The 13925-nt window shown below is 37.7% G+C and overlaps 1 protein-coding gene across 1 annotated transcript; it reads left to right on the top strand.

Moving 5' to 3' along the window:
- Positions 1-2242: 2242 nt before the first annotated feature.
- On the top strand, positions 2243-13925 carry LOC132163423 (uncharacterized). The gene is made up of 4 exons (XM_059573706.1): positions 2243-2347; positions 6093-7038; positions 12858-12974; positions 13063-13925. The coding sequence occupies exons 2-4, from the start codon at positions 6106-6108 to the stop codon at positions 13720-13722; spliced, it is 1710 nt and encodes a 569-aa protein (XP_059429689.1). The 5' UTR covers positions 2243-2347; positions 6093-6105; the 3' UTR covers positions 13723-13925.

The following is a 13925-nucleotide window of genomic DNA, read 5'->3' as shown; positions in this document are numbered from 1 at the left end:
TCTGTATCCATCAAAAACTGGTTACCATTTTTCATTTTTGCAATTTATTTTGCTTTTGTGAAGGATTTGCTCCAATTTTTTGTAGCTCAAATGTGTTGTTTCGGCACAGATACAAGTATATTGATAGCAAGTGAGATCAAATAGTTGGTGTTTAATCCGGGGTATAAATCAGGGCTATATATTGAGTAATGATATAAGGAGGACTAGAGTTCTCCCAAATGTGATGTGGCTCTTAAAATCACTAATAGATTAAAATTCAATAATGATAATCTCAGATTCAATGGTGATTTTAAAAGTCACATTGCATTTATAAGATAACTCAATGATGACTTTAATCTTCCTTATATCATTACTCATATATATTAGACCACTATTCCACTATTATCTCTCTATTCTGATGTAGCATTGTTAACTCGTTCTTAGATAATTTTTTGTTAAAAGAAAAGAAAATTTTAATTGTTGATTGACGATACTACTTACAAGTCTTCTCCTAAATCTTTTAAATGTCTTCATCGTGACATGATTTTCGGTCACGCATTTATGAAATCTTCATTCCAATTTGCTTTTATTATAAATAAATAAGAAAAATATTACACTCTCATTCCTATACTTTTAAATGCATACTTCTTACCCTTGATGTATCACCAAAAATTATCATTATATCTAAAATTCAATAGTAATGCCATAAAATGTACATTTGGGAGTATGAAAGTGGGAGTGTGTGTAGCATTTCTCATAAATAATTTAAATTTTATTTTTATTCTTAATTCTTTAATTGTCCAATTATATAAAACAAATCTTATAACAAAATTTTGGAAAGGCTATAAAGAAATATTCCAATCAATATTTTTTTTTAACTCAAATTTAACATAAAAAAAAAAGGTTATATAAGCCAAATAAAAAAACCATACATTTAAATTTTTTTATATATATTATTCATATTTTTTATTTTCTTTTTAGGGGTGGCAATTTGGTCGAGATAGATGACAACAAATTTTTTGTTCTCTTCCTTGCCGGGGGGATATTTTCTAATGACCTTCACCTCCCCAATCTATTAGGAACAAAACTGATCCCACTTTGCTGTCTTTTATTTTTTTTAATTAGTGCATGTCGAGTTTGGATGATATTAAGGCATGAGTATTAAATTATTAGGTCAATCTAGATCAAATCTATTTAATTAAACGAGTTAAACACTTTAAACTTAACATGTTAATTTCCCATTAAATGTGTTTTAAATTTACGAATTGTGCCAAAACTTATTTTGTCCTACTTATTTTTCCATTCAATAAATCTCAAATGGTAACATAAATGAAATCACCTCAATCGAGTGCAAAGTCAAACGCTATTGACATTATTATGTGAGTACTTCAATTTGTCACCTTACATCTTCTCTCGTCTCCGAGCTCATGTGGCATGGTTTGGTTTCTACAACATTTACTCATTTAGAAATCTCATGTGGCGTGGTTTCTACAATATTTAGTGCATGGAAGTTTTTTTTTTTTTTTTTTTTTTTTTGGGGGGTGGGGGTGTGGTAAAAACCAAGACGCATGTGATTGGGAGATGAGACGTAACAAATAAAATTATAAATTATTTGAGATTGTTAAAAAATTGTTATTGAAAAGTATAAAAAAATATGTGTTTTCAAATGGCAAGTAAATAGGTAATTTTTTTTGAAAACAAACAATTTTAAAGGTTAAACTGCAATTTTCCTAAACGATTAATTGCATTTTTAAAAATCACGTTTTTAAATTTCAAATCCATCCTTACTTTTATTTTGGGATAGACAAAAATTTTCTCTAAACTGATTTAAAAGAAATATTCTCCAACCCATTTAAAATAGTACAAAATGTCTATAAATATTTAAAGGGACATTTAAATATTTATAGACACTTAGCACTATTTTAAATGAGTCGGGAGGAGAAAATTTATGTCATTTATTATTTATTCTGTGGACAAATTGTGTTAATAGTCCAATATTATGAACAAAATTGGGACCACGCCTAATGAAGTGGAGGTCATTAGGTCGAATCTCCCTCCTCCTCTTGTGCGGACACGTAAGAAAAAAGAAAAAAAGAAAAAAAAAAAGAAAAAAAAAAGGGGAACAAAACTGGGCTAGTGGGCTTTTGCCAAAAAAAATTAATCGAGTTCGCAACAATCGCCTTAAGAAACTGAAGGTCGCCGCTACAAAAAAACGTAGGCATCGAATTTGTTCCAAATCTTTCTCTCTTTCTCTCTCTATATATTTGTTCTGTGTGGTATCGTACACTTCTATCTTTTTCGTAATCGTCCTATATCTTTCTCGCTCGCTCTCGGCTTGTTCGCCTTGCATTTTTCATCAACAAAGAAGGTCAGTCTCAGTTCTCTTATCTCATTGATTAGTGCCTCGAAATTATTGTATATATTTTCAGGGATATGGTAATTTTGGGTTAGGGTTTGAATAAGCGGAGGTTGTTTTTGTTAACCTCGGCGATTTTTTGGATGATTAATTTGATTAGCATTTGCTAGCTGATAAGATTTCACAGATTATCCATGTTGAAGTTTTTTTTCGGGTGATGTGGGCTGTTTGGTCGCTGAGAAAGCAGTGGAAAACGAAAGGAAAAAGAAAACTGCTTTTCCTCTGTTGCGATTTTCATTATTCGGATCCGACAATGCAACAAATTTTTGATTCCGTATTTCTGTTATTTTCCTCTATTTTCTCAGCAAGCAAATATAGGGATAGTGCATCCTCAGCCTTTTTTCTTCACCCTCTTTGAAAAGAGAAAGCCATTGGTCCACAGATTGTTTCTTTCTCTTTGTCTTAGCAATATTCAATATTCAGGTTTGGCCTCTTCTATAAACTATCTTGGATCTGGTTGATTTTCTTGCATAGATTAGAGTGCTCGTTTTCCTTTCTCCTATTTCTGTTGATTTTCATATAAACGCATTGTGGTGTTTAGTGATGGTTATACCAACTGCGTTTTTCTACATTTCTTGGTATGGATTTTCTGTTTACATTTAGCCTTGATATGAGTTTGCAAAGTTGGCATAGGTACGGCATAGTAGCCTGCTAAGAATTGGAGATGTTATTAGTTTTTAAATCTGCACCCATGGATGTATGGAGCAGGTTTAATTTTTCTGTTAAACAATAATTTGAAATTTTATTTTAAAAAATAGGGAAAAGTACACACATCCCTCAAATTACCACCCCATTGTCAATATCCACTCAAACTACCAAAAATTGTCAATGTCCTCCCAATTACAAAAATAACACTTCATATAATAAAAATCTTAAAAAAAAAAAAAAAAACTAAAAATTAAAAACTAAAATTAAAAATGAAAAAAGAAAAGAAGAGGAGGTTTCAGCCACGCCAGGCCAAATGGGGGTGGATCAGCTACCCCCTTTGTTCAAAGGATTAAAGAAGTGAAGGGCAAGCTGTTGCAATGATGGTGCTGGTTCAACAGGAGTACTGCTACTTGTCATTTGAAATAATTTTGACATAACAAAGAATGGGAGTTGGTTTTCAAGAATGATCAGATCACGACGAAAAGTTGGCTACATCCACCTTTGGATGAAAGGTATTTGGTGTTCGGATATATGCTGCCATACCTCTCTAAGGAGCTCAACAACGAAGCAGCCATGAATCAGCATCACCTTGACAAATGTGTCACTTTTAAGTTCAATTTCGTCCAAGTAGCATATCTAAGCTTCTTCCTCAAGCTTTCCCAGGGCATTCTTCTCAAGATCTAATTTGACTCCATTTTCTCAGCTCGGGTCAAAAGGCGGTTAAAGAATTTCAGTTTGAGCTTTTTCATGTCTTGTAGGCGCTCTACTCCATGGTTTGTGGGTGGTTCAGCCACCCCACCTTGGCCAAAGGGGGTGGTCGAGTCCCCCCTGAAACCTCCCACTTTTTTAAATTAGTTTTTAGTTTTAATTTTTCAACTTTATAAGGTTATTTTTGCCATTGAAAAGTTTTTAAGGTCATTTTTGTCTTTTTGCTGACTTGGGGTGGCATTGACAATGGGGTGGAAGTTTGAGAGAGGCATGTGGATTTTTCCTAAAAAAAAAAGGTAACTTTTAATAATGTAAAACAATAATGGTCAGCTAATCAATGCCCCTCTTCAAGTAGTGGAATTTTAATTGTAGTATTTATTTTTATTTGGTATTGTCGGCCAGAAATTGAAATAATTTTCATGACTACTCAAATTTAGTTAATCAAATAATTTGGAATGACTGCTCAAGTTCATGATTGATGCCCTGCTTCTTTTTGGAGTCCATATCCTTGCATTAATTCCTTGAACATCAAGGAAGTCGATGATGACTGTTAGTGTTAAAAAGTACTTTTGTAAAGGCATATCACAAGAAGCTTAGGAGGATAATAAGTACCAAAATAAGTTCCCTTTGAGATAATGAGTTGATGACAAATAAACGTTTAAACCCTTGATTTCTCTCTTGATGATTTCAAATTCAACCTTTATGTAAGCTTACTTTTAAGTTTCTTTGTAGAAGTCAAGTTGTACTACATATAATTCAATTTTGGTAAAGCATACAAACACCACCTATGTTTAGGATTGTTTCTAACCACACTCCCCTCATCTTTCAATTGTTCTAAGCACAACCCTTGAATTACTTGACAATTCAAATGGGCCCCTTATATCCCACTTCTATCTGAATTATTAACACAATTCTTTCTATTCTAGTTATGCCAACACCTAAACACAGTATTTTCAATTTTTCTCATACTTATACCCACATCCAAACCAACATTTCCAACTTTTGCATGCCACCACAATGAGATACACGTGATGGTGGATGTAAGTAGTCATTCATGCTCTCAAGCCTACCATTACTACCATGGCGTGCCACACCAAGTCCCTTGCTTCCAAGGTTGACGATGCATAATCCTAGCTTCGCCACCTCCGGACAGCATTTCCTTCATGTCATGGTGCTTTGCAATGTGGATCTTGTACGGGATCTTTGCTTCCCACGATGGCCTCACAAGATTCGTGAATTTCGAGGATACAAGTACGTTCAAATCAACCTCAAGCTTTTGCTTGGATTCTTTGGTGATGGTGGTGGTAGAGTTGGTGATATTATCATTTTCCATTTAAGCGGTGTAATGACTTAGGGAAAGCATTAGCTAAATTTGCGTTATTACTTCAAAAAGACTAGTCAATTTAGAACTTCTCTATAATCACTTATAAAACTCAGTTTCACTTTCTAAGTAAGCAATATGGAACTTGGCACCCATGAGTGTCTTTATAAACTATCCATTCTATGTGGGCTACTCTCTCTCCAATATGAGACCAGATTTTTCTTCTCTTAAACTCTTAACGTCCTTGTCAGGACCACGTCATACAATGTTCTAGTGTCACATGGCATTACTAGATGGCTCTGATACTGTTTGTAATGATTTAGGAAAGTGCTAGTCGTGATCTTACTGATCATGATGGAAATTGCTTGATGATTGTAAGCATGTTTATGATTCAAGTTCTCACAGATGTGGGGTGACTCCATTATGTGTGTAATAGTTGACATTGGTCTTGGTGGACGAACTTTTTAACTTTTTGATACTACTATTTGGTTTTCTCTTTCCCCATTTTTTTTATTAGATATTTTATGGTTATTTTTTGGGTTTGATTGTGACCATTTGTAAAACTTGTATACAAAAAATAGAAATAGATAGTTCTCTTGAATTCTCAAAACTTTTGTCACTCCATCCCCATAGGGGTAGAGAACCCATCGCTGTCTCGCCTACAGTATATCCCGTTCATTTTTTGGGAAATGAAAGGAAAACTATGGTTTATACAGTCTTTTCCTATAATTTTTTGTATAATTTTTAAATACTTTTTTGAATCAAACAATCTTATGCACCTGAAGATAGAAACGTAAGGATATTTTGGGAAGCATAAATAATTTCTACAGGATGCCTTGAAACCAAATATGGAAATCTCATATTCCTGGGAATCGTATCAGATTCACATTCTGGAAATCTAAATTCTCAGACACCACTTTCCACTTTCCTGGGGATGTAGATGCTGGGAGAATGTTAGATTTCTAAACCAAACGCCACGTAAGGAGCACTGAGATAGTTTTATTCATCATTGTTACTTAGGGTTGAAGGTGAGATGGATGCATGCCAGCCTGTGAAGATGAATGGTGAAGAATCCGCAACTATTACTGAGGTTGGGGGGAAAGAGAAAGATCTAACGATAAAGGAGGCAAATAATGAAGAGAATATGAAAGAAAAGGCAATGAAAGAAGAAGAAGAAACGGATAAAGAGGTAAAGAGTGAAACAAATATTGAAAGGGATTCTAAGGGAAGGGTTAATAGGTTGACCATGAGGAGTAAAAGGAAGAGAATGGCTTTGACGAAGAAAATGACCAAGGATAATGAGAAACTTGAATCTACAAACACAAATCACACAATTAGCAAAAGGAAGATGAACGATTTGGGAGGTAGTGATGTGATGACTATTGAAGATGCAAATAAGCTAGAATCACCGAACCAAAAGGGCAAGAAGAATAAGACCTCGAGTGATTCTAATGATGTGGTAGACGCAAATAAGCTAGAATCACTGAACCGGAAGGGCAAGAAGAAGAAGACCTCAAGTGATTCTAATGAAGTGGTTCTTAAGAGTACCGAGAAGCCAAAATCTTCAAACAAATTTAGCAAAAAGAAGATGGCTTTGAGGGTTACCAATGCAATGGCTACTAATGATGCAAAAGAGCCAAAATCATTGAGCAAGAAGGGGAAGATGGCTTTGACGCGATCTAATGAAGAGGTTTCTAAGGATTCGAGCAAGCTAAAATTGTCAGAAAAGAATAAGATGGAAGGAATTATATTCATGTGTAGTTCCAAGACAAAGAAGGATTGCTACCGTTACAAAGTTTTAGGTTTGCCTGCAAGCAAGAAAGAAATCGTACTAAAGATTTATAATGGCATGAAGTTGTTCTTGTTTGATTTTGATTTGAAGTTGATGTATGGGATCTACAAAGCTGCAGGACCCGGGGGTTATGACATTGAGCCCAAAGCCTTCAAGTCTACGTTCCCGGCTCAGGTTAGTAATCATGCAATGTGAATTTTTTAATATTCAAATTGACTACTTGATACACATGTTTGATCTTTTATGATTATGATGTGTCTCCTACCATTAACACAATTTAAAACAAATACCAAAAAACAAAACACAACACTTTTTTAAAAGCTTCCTACACCTTTATATAGGATTTTTTTATTTATTTTTTTAATTTTTAATTTTTATTTTTTAAATACACCTGTTTTTCAAGTGAAGAGTTTGGTCTTGTTATTTATAAAAAATTAAAACATTGGAGGCTCACAGCAATCGCCATGCTGTTCTGGCAGTGGTCGCTGCAAGGCCACCATGCATTTCTAGTAGCGGTCATCGCAGTGGCCATCAATCCGTTTGGTGGTGTCCAATAGATCTGCATGGTAGCCATGCGTGAAGGTCGATTATGTCTAGCAGCCCGTAGTTATGTTTGGCAAGCACCATTGGTTATATCTGGCAGCCTTAACTGGGGTGATGACTGTTACACATGGAGTATGACTGTACAAGCGGGCGGTTATTAACTGCTACTAACCGTTAACCACTATCCACGTAACCGCTTTGGTATGTAGTTGGAGAAAACTACTAACTGTCTTGGCGAATGCGGTTAGCGGTTTTAGTGTAGGTTGGTGCGGTTAATAATTGCATCCATTACCCTGTATATATAACTTTCCTTGGTTTGAATATTAACATAGAATCTATAACATAAAAATAAGTAGTTTCTTATAGAAGTGAATTTTAGGTTCTTTCTTTGTTATTTTATGCGGAATGAACCCATCATGGGGTGCTTGTATTTCCTTTGTTATTTTTAATTTGTAAAGTAGAATCAAGATATGATTTTCACTTAAAACACTAACACTTGAAACAAAAAACACTAAAACAGGTCCTAAACAGTTTTAGAATTGTTTACAATTGGCCCTAAAAAGATGTCCAAAAAACACCCAAAACAATAAAATAGGCCCATAAATAGGGGTGGGCACAGATCGGGGCGGGGCGGGTATTGGCCTTTTCCCCACCCCGCCCCGCACCCTGTGGGTTTGGAAATTTCAACCCGCCACCCGAGCACAAGTAACTATCCGCGCGGATTCGGGTATTGCGGGGCGGGTATTACAGGTATTGCAGGTTGTGCCGGTTCTTTTCCAGATCCTCTCATTTCTTTCCTCCACCAGCTTCTCTTCTTTCTTTTCCTCTTTCTTCTCCTCCATTTTCGTCTTTTCGTCAGATCCTCTCAGAACCCCGAGAAACAAACACAACCCTACATCAAACGATTCAAACCTATAAACATAGAACCCCGAGAAACAAACGAACATACACAACCCTACATCAAACCTATAAACAATGGAAAAGAAAACCAAAGAATGATTCATGAAAGAGGTCTAGAGAGAGAAAAAAAAACCTGGATTGACAAGATCGTGGTTTGTGGAGGTGGGAGCGGCGCAGCAGCAATGGTCTGAGGAGGTGGAGCCAAGGTGTAAACTAGAGAGAGAAGGTGTGAGAGGGCGGAGAGAGAGAACACCGGAGAGAGAGCAAGGAGACTAGAGCTGAGAGGGAGAGAAATGGGACGGCGGCAGCAATAGAAAAGAGAGAGGGCTAAACAGGATTAGGTTAGGCTTTTAATTTTTTTATACCTACGCTGGGCGGGCGGATCGGGCCGGGGCAAAATTTAAAAAAACTCAAAACCCGGCCCCGCGAATTTAATTGGAAGAATCCTACCAACCCGCTAACAAAAAACACATAAACCCGGTGGGCGGGTGGAGGCTATTAGCTGGTTTTTTGCCCACCCCTACCCATAAAGCCCATTACCCGATAAGTGGTTAGCGGTATAGTTTTGCCTTCAATAACTATGCAGTTAGCAATTAATAATTGCTCGTCTAGGAGGGCGGATGCGGTTACCTAAAAGTGATAATCACCTAATGGGTTGCAAATGTGGTAATAGTTAATAACCACATCTGCAATCGTTTATACAACCCAACCGTGGAAGTTAACTCTAGCATACTCAAAAAAATTTAGCTTTTTTTTGGTTTGTATATTTTATTTTAGGGTTACATTTTTCATTTTTTTGCTTTTCAAAAACAATTCTTAATTTATCAAACAATTTTTTTTGTGGACTCTAAACAACAGAGTTTCACATGTTCCCCCACCAAAATAATTCTCAATTTTTTTTTTCTAAAACACTTCTCAAAACTTTTCTAAACCAAACCTAACCCTCTTATCCCTTAAGCCACTCATTCTTAGCTTAAGGTTGGCGGGGTTTGACCTATAAGATCTATAGCATGGTGCTAATAGACTTTATAGCTAAGCTAGCTGACACATTTACAAAAACAAAAAAATGTTGATCACTTTTCTCGTGGTGGTTATTCATTCGAAGTTGAGCTACTGAAAGAAAATAGCCAAACCCCTCTATGTTTAACAAATTTAGTTCATTTAATGTTTACTATGTCAGCCTTTCACATCATGAACAGATTTCTAATACTCATACATTTATTCACTGCATGCAATCTTCTCACATTTCAAGAAATGATTTTTGGCTTCAAGAAGCAACAAAAGACAACCACCCTCTTCTACCGCCAAACTTGGGCAAATAACCTTTAGAGACATAATTAATGGTGCAATTTAGCCTTTTCAACTCTTTGCTACCTTTCAGAGTCAATTGAGAAGATCTAGAAGAACCCTTACTCAAAACATCCTTGCTATGGCTGGCTTCAACGGAAGCGAACAAGGTCGATCGTCTTTTCAAATTTATCATATGACATACCAAAATATTTTCTAAATCCTTTGATCTTCTTCCTTACCCATTTTGATGTATCTTTTTAGATGGCCCATTTCTAAAGTTGTTGGGGGATTATGGGAAAACATTAATCGGCTCACAAGAGATAGGCTTGCCCCAAGGACATAAATCGAAGGCCGGCAAAATCTTCTCACTCTCCTACCCACCACCCTCCACAAACACTCAAATTTGAAGCTAAAATCAATTCTTTTTCCTTCTACTAGTCTCCCTACCTTGCACAACCAAAGAAGGAATCACACCCTTGTCAGCCACCTCTTCCTCTCCCTTAGAAGAATCGACCACCTCAAATCCTCTAGAACATCCACACGAACAGCACCACCCACCTGAGATTCCAACAAAGGAGCATTACCATCAATACCTGTGGTGAGACCTAAGCCCAAAGACTCAGTATCCCTCACTTTTAGATCAAAATTGATTGCTTTTGCCACCGAATCTCCATGGTTCAGATGTTCAACATCTGTGGCCATGGCGGCATTTAAAGTCCCTTGGCTGGGGTTACGCCACAGCCCATCGAAGCTAAGCGTGAGACTAGCAAGAGAGGAACCAGATTTGGGGACAACATGCCCAGCCTCATTGTCGGTGAGAATCTGGCTTAGAGAGGGTCAGGGACATGTGATTGGAGGGGACCCAAGATGGCGAAAAAAGAATGGAGTTGCTGGCAATGGAGGTCTCTACTACTCCGCTGCCCATATCGTTATGGTTTCCTTTCTGAGGGATGTCATTGATAACATGGCATTATGACGGGCCTAATCAAGGGCCAGCAGGCTAACCCAAACACATGTTTATTCCCTTAGGAGTCCAAACCCACACCATAATCAGAAATTGCGAGAGGACTTGGCGCATTGTATTAGCACCCATTTAAGCGTGGGTTTTAAGTTGGGCACAACCTGTGTTCATGGGCCTTTAGTATTGAGCGGGCCTTCATCACTTAAAATGCCATTCGCCAATTGGCCCAATTTAGAAGAACACAAATCCTTAGAAAGTTGGGCCTCCCCTAATGGGCTGGGCTTTAAGCAAACTCTTTGGCTCGCGAAGAGTTCTCAGACTACGATGAACTACCTTGCTCCAAAACCAAAACCACAACCACCTCTCTAATTAACCAATCCACGTCACCTTTGAGATCCTCTAGTTGTGGCTTCAAGGACTGAAGGATTGTACGAACCTCATTGCCACTACCTCGTACATCCTTTGCAGCACTGACACGTTCAACAACATGTTGGGGAGCCTCCTCGTTCCTCATCTCTTACGCCTCGTGACCGTTGCTAATTTGGGCTTTCAACGATGACACACCAATACAAGCGGAGCTACCTTCGTGCTGCCTTTGCCCAACCACCACCTCTACAAACGATCTTTTATCAACCATCATAGCCAGCTCACACCTTATTGGCATTGGCCCTTTTCCACCATAGGCGTACTTCGTGATTACCAAAAAATGTCCAAAATGATTTGAACCACATTGGGCAATGAAAGCCTTAACCCTCACCCTTTGAATGCCTCAAGAATTCTTTCGAGCTCTCTGCTTGAAGCAGCTCCCTCGTGGTTTCCAGCAACCACACAACACTAATCTTCTCTAGAGCATAAAGCCCTCAACATCTTTCATACACCCATAAAGCCGAAACCCCCTCCATTCAGACAAATTTGAAGGAGTTAGCCTCAACAAGGAACCATATGGAGAGAACCTCACTACCAAAGCCAATGGAATAGACCCCATGCAAACACCACTTTAGTTATGCTTGTCCTTTGATAGGGGTGGCAATTCGTGTTTGTGTGTTGGGTTGTGTCAAGGCATATGTATAGACTATATAGGTCAACAATAATCCGACCAATTTAATTAAACTGGTCAAACCCCTAAACCCTAACCCTCTAATTTTGTATTGGGTTCGTGTTGGGTTCATAGGCCACGTCAAAAATTGCTTGCCATTATGCTGTGTATCGGGTTTGGATCATGTCGAAGCATGGATATAAGACTATATAGGTCAATCTTAACCCGACCTATTTAATTAAACAGGTTAGACTTCTCAACCCTAATATTTTAATTTTATGCTAGGTTCATGTCAGGTTTACAGGTTGTATCAAAAATTGCTAGCCCTAATAATTTACAATCTCATTCCATACCACCGAAGCAACCACCAACACCAGAGAAGCTAAAATCGAAGGAGAACCCATGCACCTGTAGAGAAAACAAGTGGGACATGTCTTGCGCTGTAGACTTGAGAAGGAAGATGGTGGCTTGTGCCAGCCATCAAGAAATTAAAAGAAAAAAGTAGAATGAGAATAAGAAAAGTTAGAATCAAAGAAATTAAGAAGCCATGCATTGACCTAGGCCCCCTTGGTCTCAACATGGTTCTGTCATTGCCTTCTCCTATGTCATAAGAATTCGGTTTTCTTAACCTCTTCTTGGTGTGTTTAAATTCTTGATATTTGTCTTGCTTTTTGTGTCATCTTTGGTTTTTTAAATGACTTAGGACATTCTTTCACTCAATATTTTCTTTTTGTTCTCGTCAAAATTGCATTTTGCTTTTTTTGGTGGGTTTGAATGAGAAGAGTTTTTCTTGCCTTAACGTTTTTAGTTCAAGTTTCTTATCTAGAATAGCAATTGCAATAGCTTCCTTGGTGATCATCATTAACGGATGATTGGAGTGATTGGAGGGATTGGAGGGATTCCATCATTATTTACTTGATCAACGTCTTATTGGTGCCATTGTAATTTATTTTGAAAGCAAATAACTCTTCATCTTTCCACTAGTTATTGGATGGGTGGATACAAAAAACTATGGAGTTGGAGAGAAAATATTAGGATATTTACGCTGCCCTTTTTTTTGTTTCCTCTCATTTTCTTTTTGATGACATGATCTGGGGTAGTATGAAGACGAGAAATTTAAAAGAGAGGGAAAAGTACCCTCGAAGTTTAGTTTTATGTCATAGCTTGCTAAATATCCATGATTTTTGTTTTTCTTGCATGTCAGCATATTCTCCAGTTTAAAAAATAATTTTTGAGGGAAATTTTGAAATTTGCTTCCGGTAGGTGCGCTTCACCGTTTTGGAGGATTGCTTGCCAGTTGCTGAGGAGAAGTTTAAAGGGGTCATCAAGGATAATTATTACTCAAAGAACAAGTTCAATTGTCAATTGACCTCTGAACAGGTTTGATTTTGTTATCAATGAAGGACGCTCTTCATCTCTGTGTATTTTATGCTAGTTGATAGTGATTGCATCATATACTGGTCAATAGGTGAAGAACCTGTGCAAGCTTTTCCGAGCTGCCAGCAAAGGTCCCAAGTCCAAGCAGTTAGGCAGAAGTCTCAGGGCAGAAACTCACACATCTGTTGACCTAGAGAGATCAAGGCAGCACAGTCGCAGGGCAGAAGCTCGCAGATTTGTAGACCGAGAGAGAAATTGGCATCAGAGTTGGGAGCGAGAGAGGCGCCCTGCGTTTGTTGGAGTTGACCGGTATGTAGAAAGACCCCTTGCATATGAAAGGGAGGTATTTGCATCTCCGGTATTGCCTTCGACTCTACTCCCACCTTTACCTCAACCTTCACGCCCTACACTCGCTTTGCCGTCTTATGCTTATGAGAGAGCCACAGAATTGGATACCTACAGACGCGACCCACTTAGTGAGTATCATGATCGACGTTTTTCGGATTTGGAACTGAGGCACCAAGTTGGGATTGAACATCGTGATCCTTACAATTTATACACGGAGCGTCCTTTGTACCATGATCCATTGTATTCTGCAGGTGAACCAATCGATTATCGTCTTGCACAACAGCCACCAGTTGAGTATGGTCGCCCTGGTCTTCTACCTGAATACCAGCACATTTCTCGTCCTGTTGTAGGCACTCTACCTGAACACGATCACTTTCCACCCCTGTATCGATACTTAGATTAGTGTCAAGAACTGGGAAGATCCGTAGTTCACCCGATATTTGTGTGTTGTTTGTCTAATTGCTTAGTGCCAAGAACTGGGAAGATCCGTAGTTCACCCGTTATTTGTATGTTATGTTGTTTGTCTAATTGAACTATTTGGCAGATGAAAATTTTAAGTTTCATTTTTCTACCCAATTTTATAGAAAAGGCTTCATACTTTTTAGA

The sequence above is a fragment of the Corylus avellana genome, chromosome ca10 (genome assembly GCF_901000735.1).
Source record: "Corylus avellana chromosome ca10, CavTom2PMs-1.0".
In the NCBI taxonomy this organism is placed as follows: Eukaryota; Viridiplantae; Streptophyta; class Magnoliopsida; order Fagales; family Betulaceae; genus Corylus; species Corylus avellana.
This window is presented reverse-complemented; position numbering and strand designations above follow the sequence as displayed.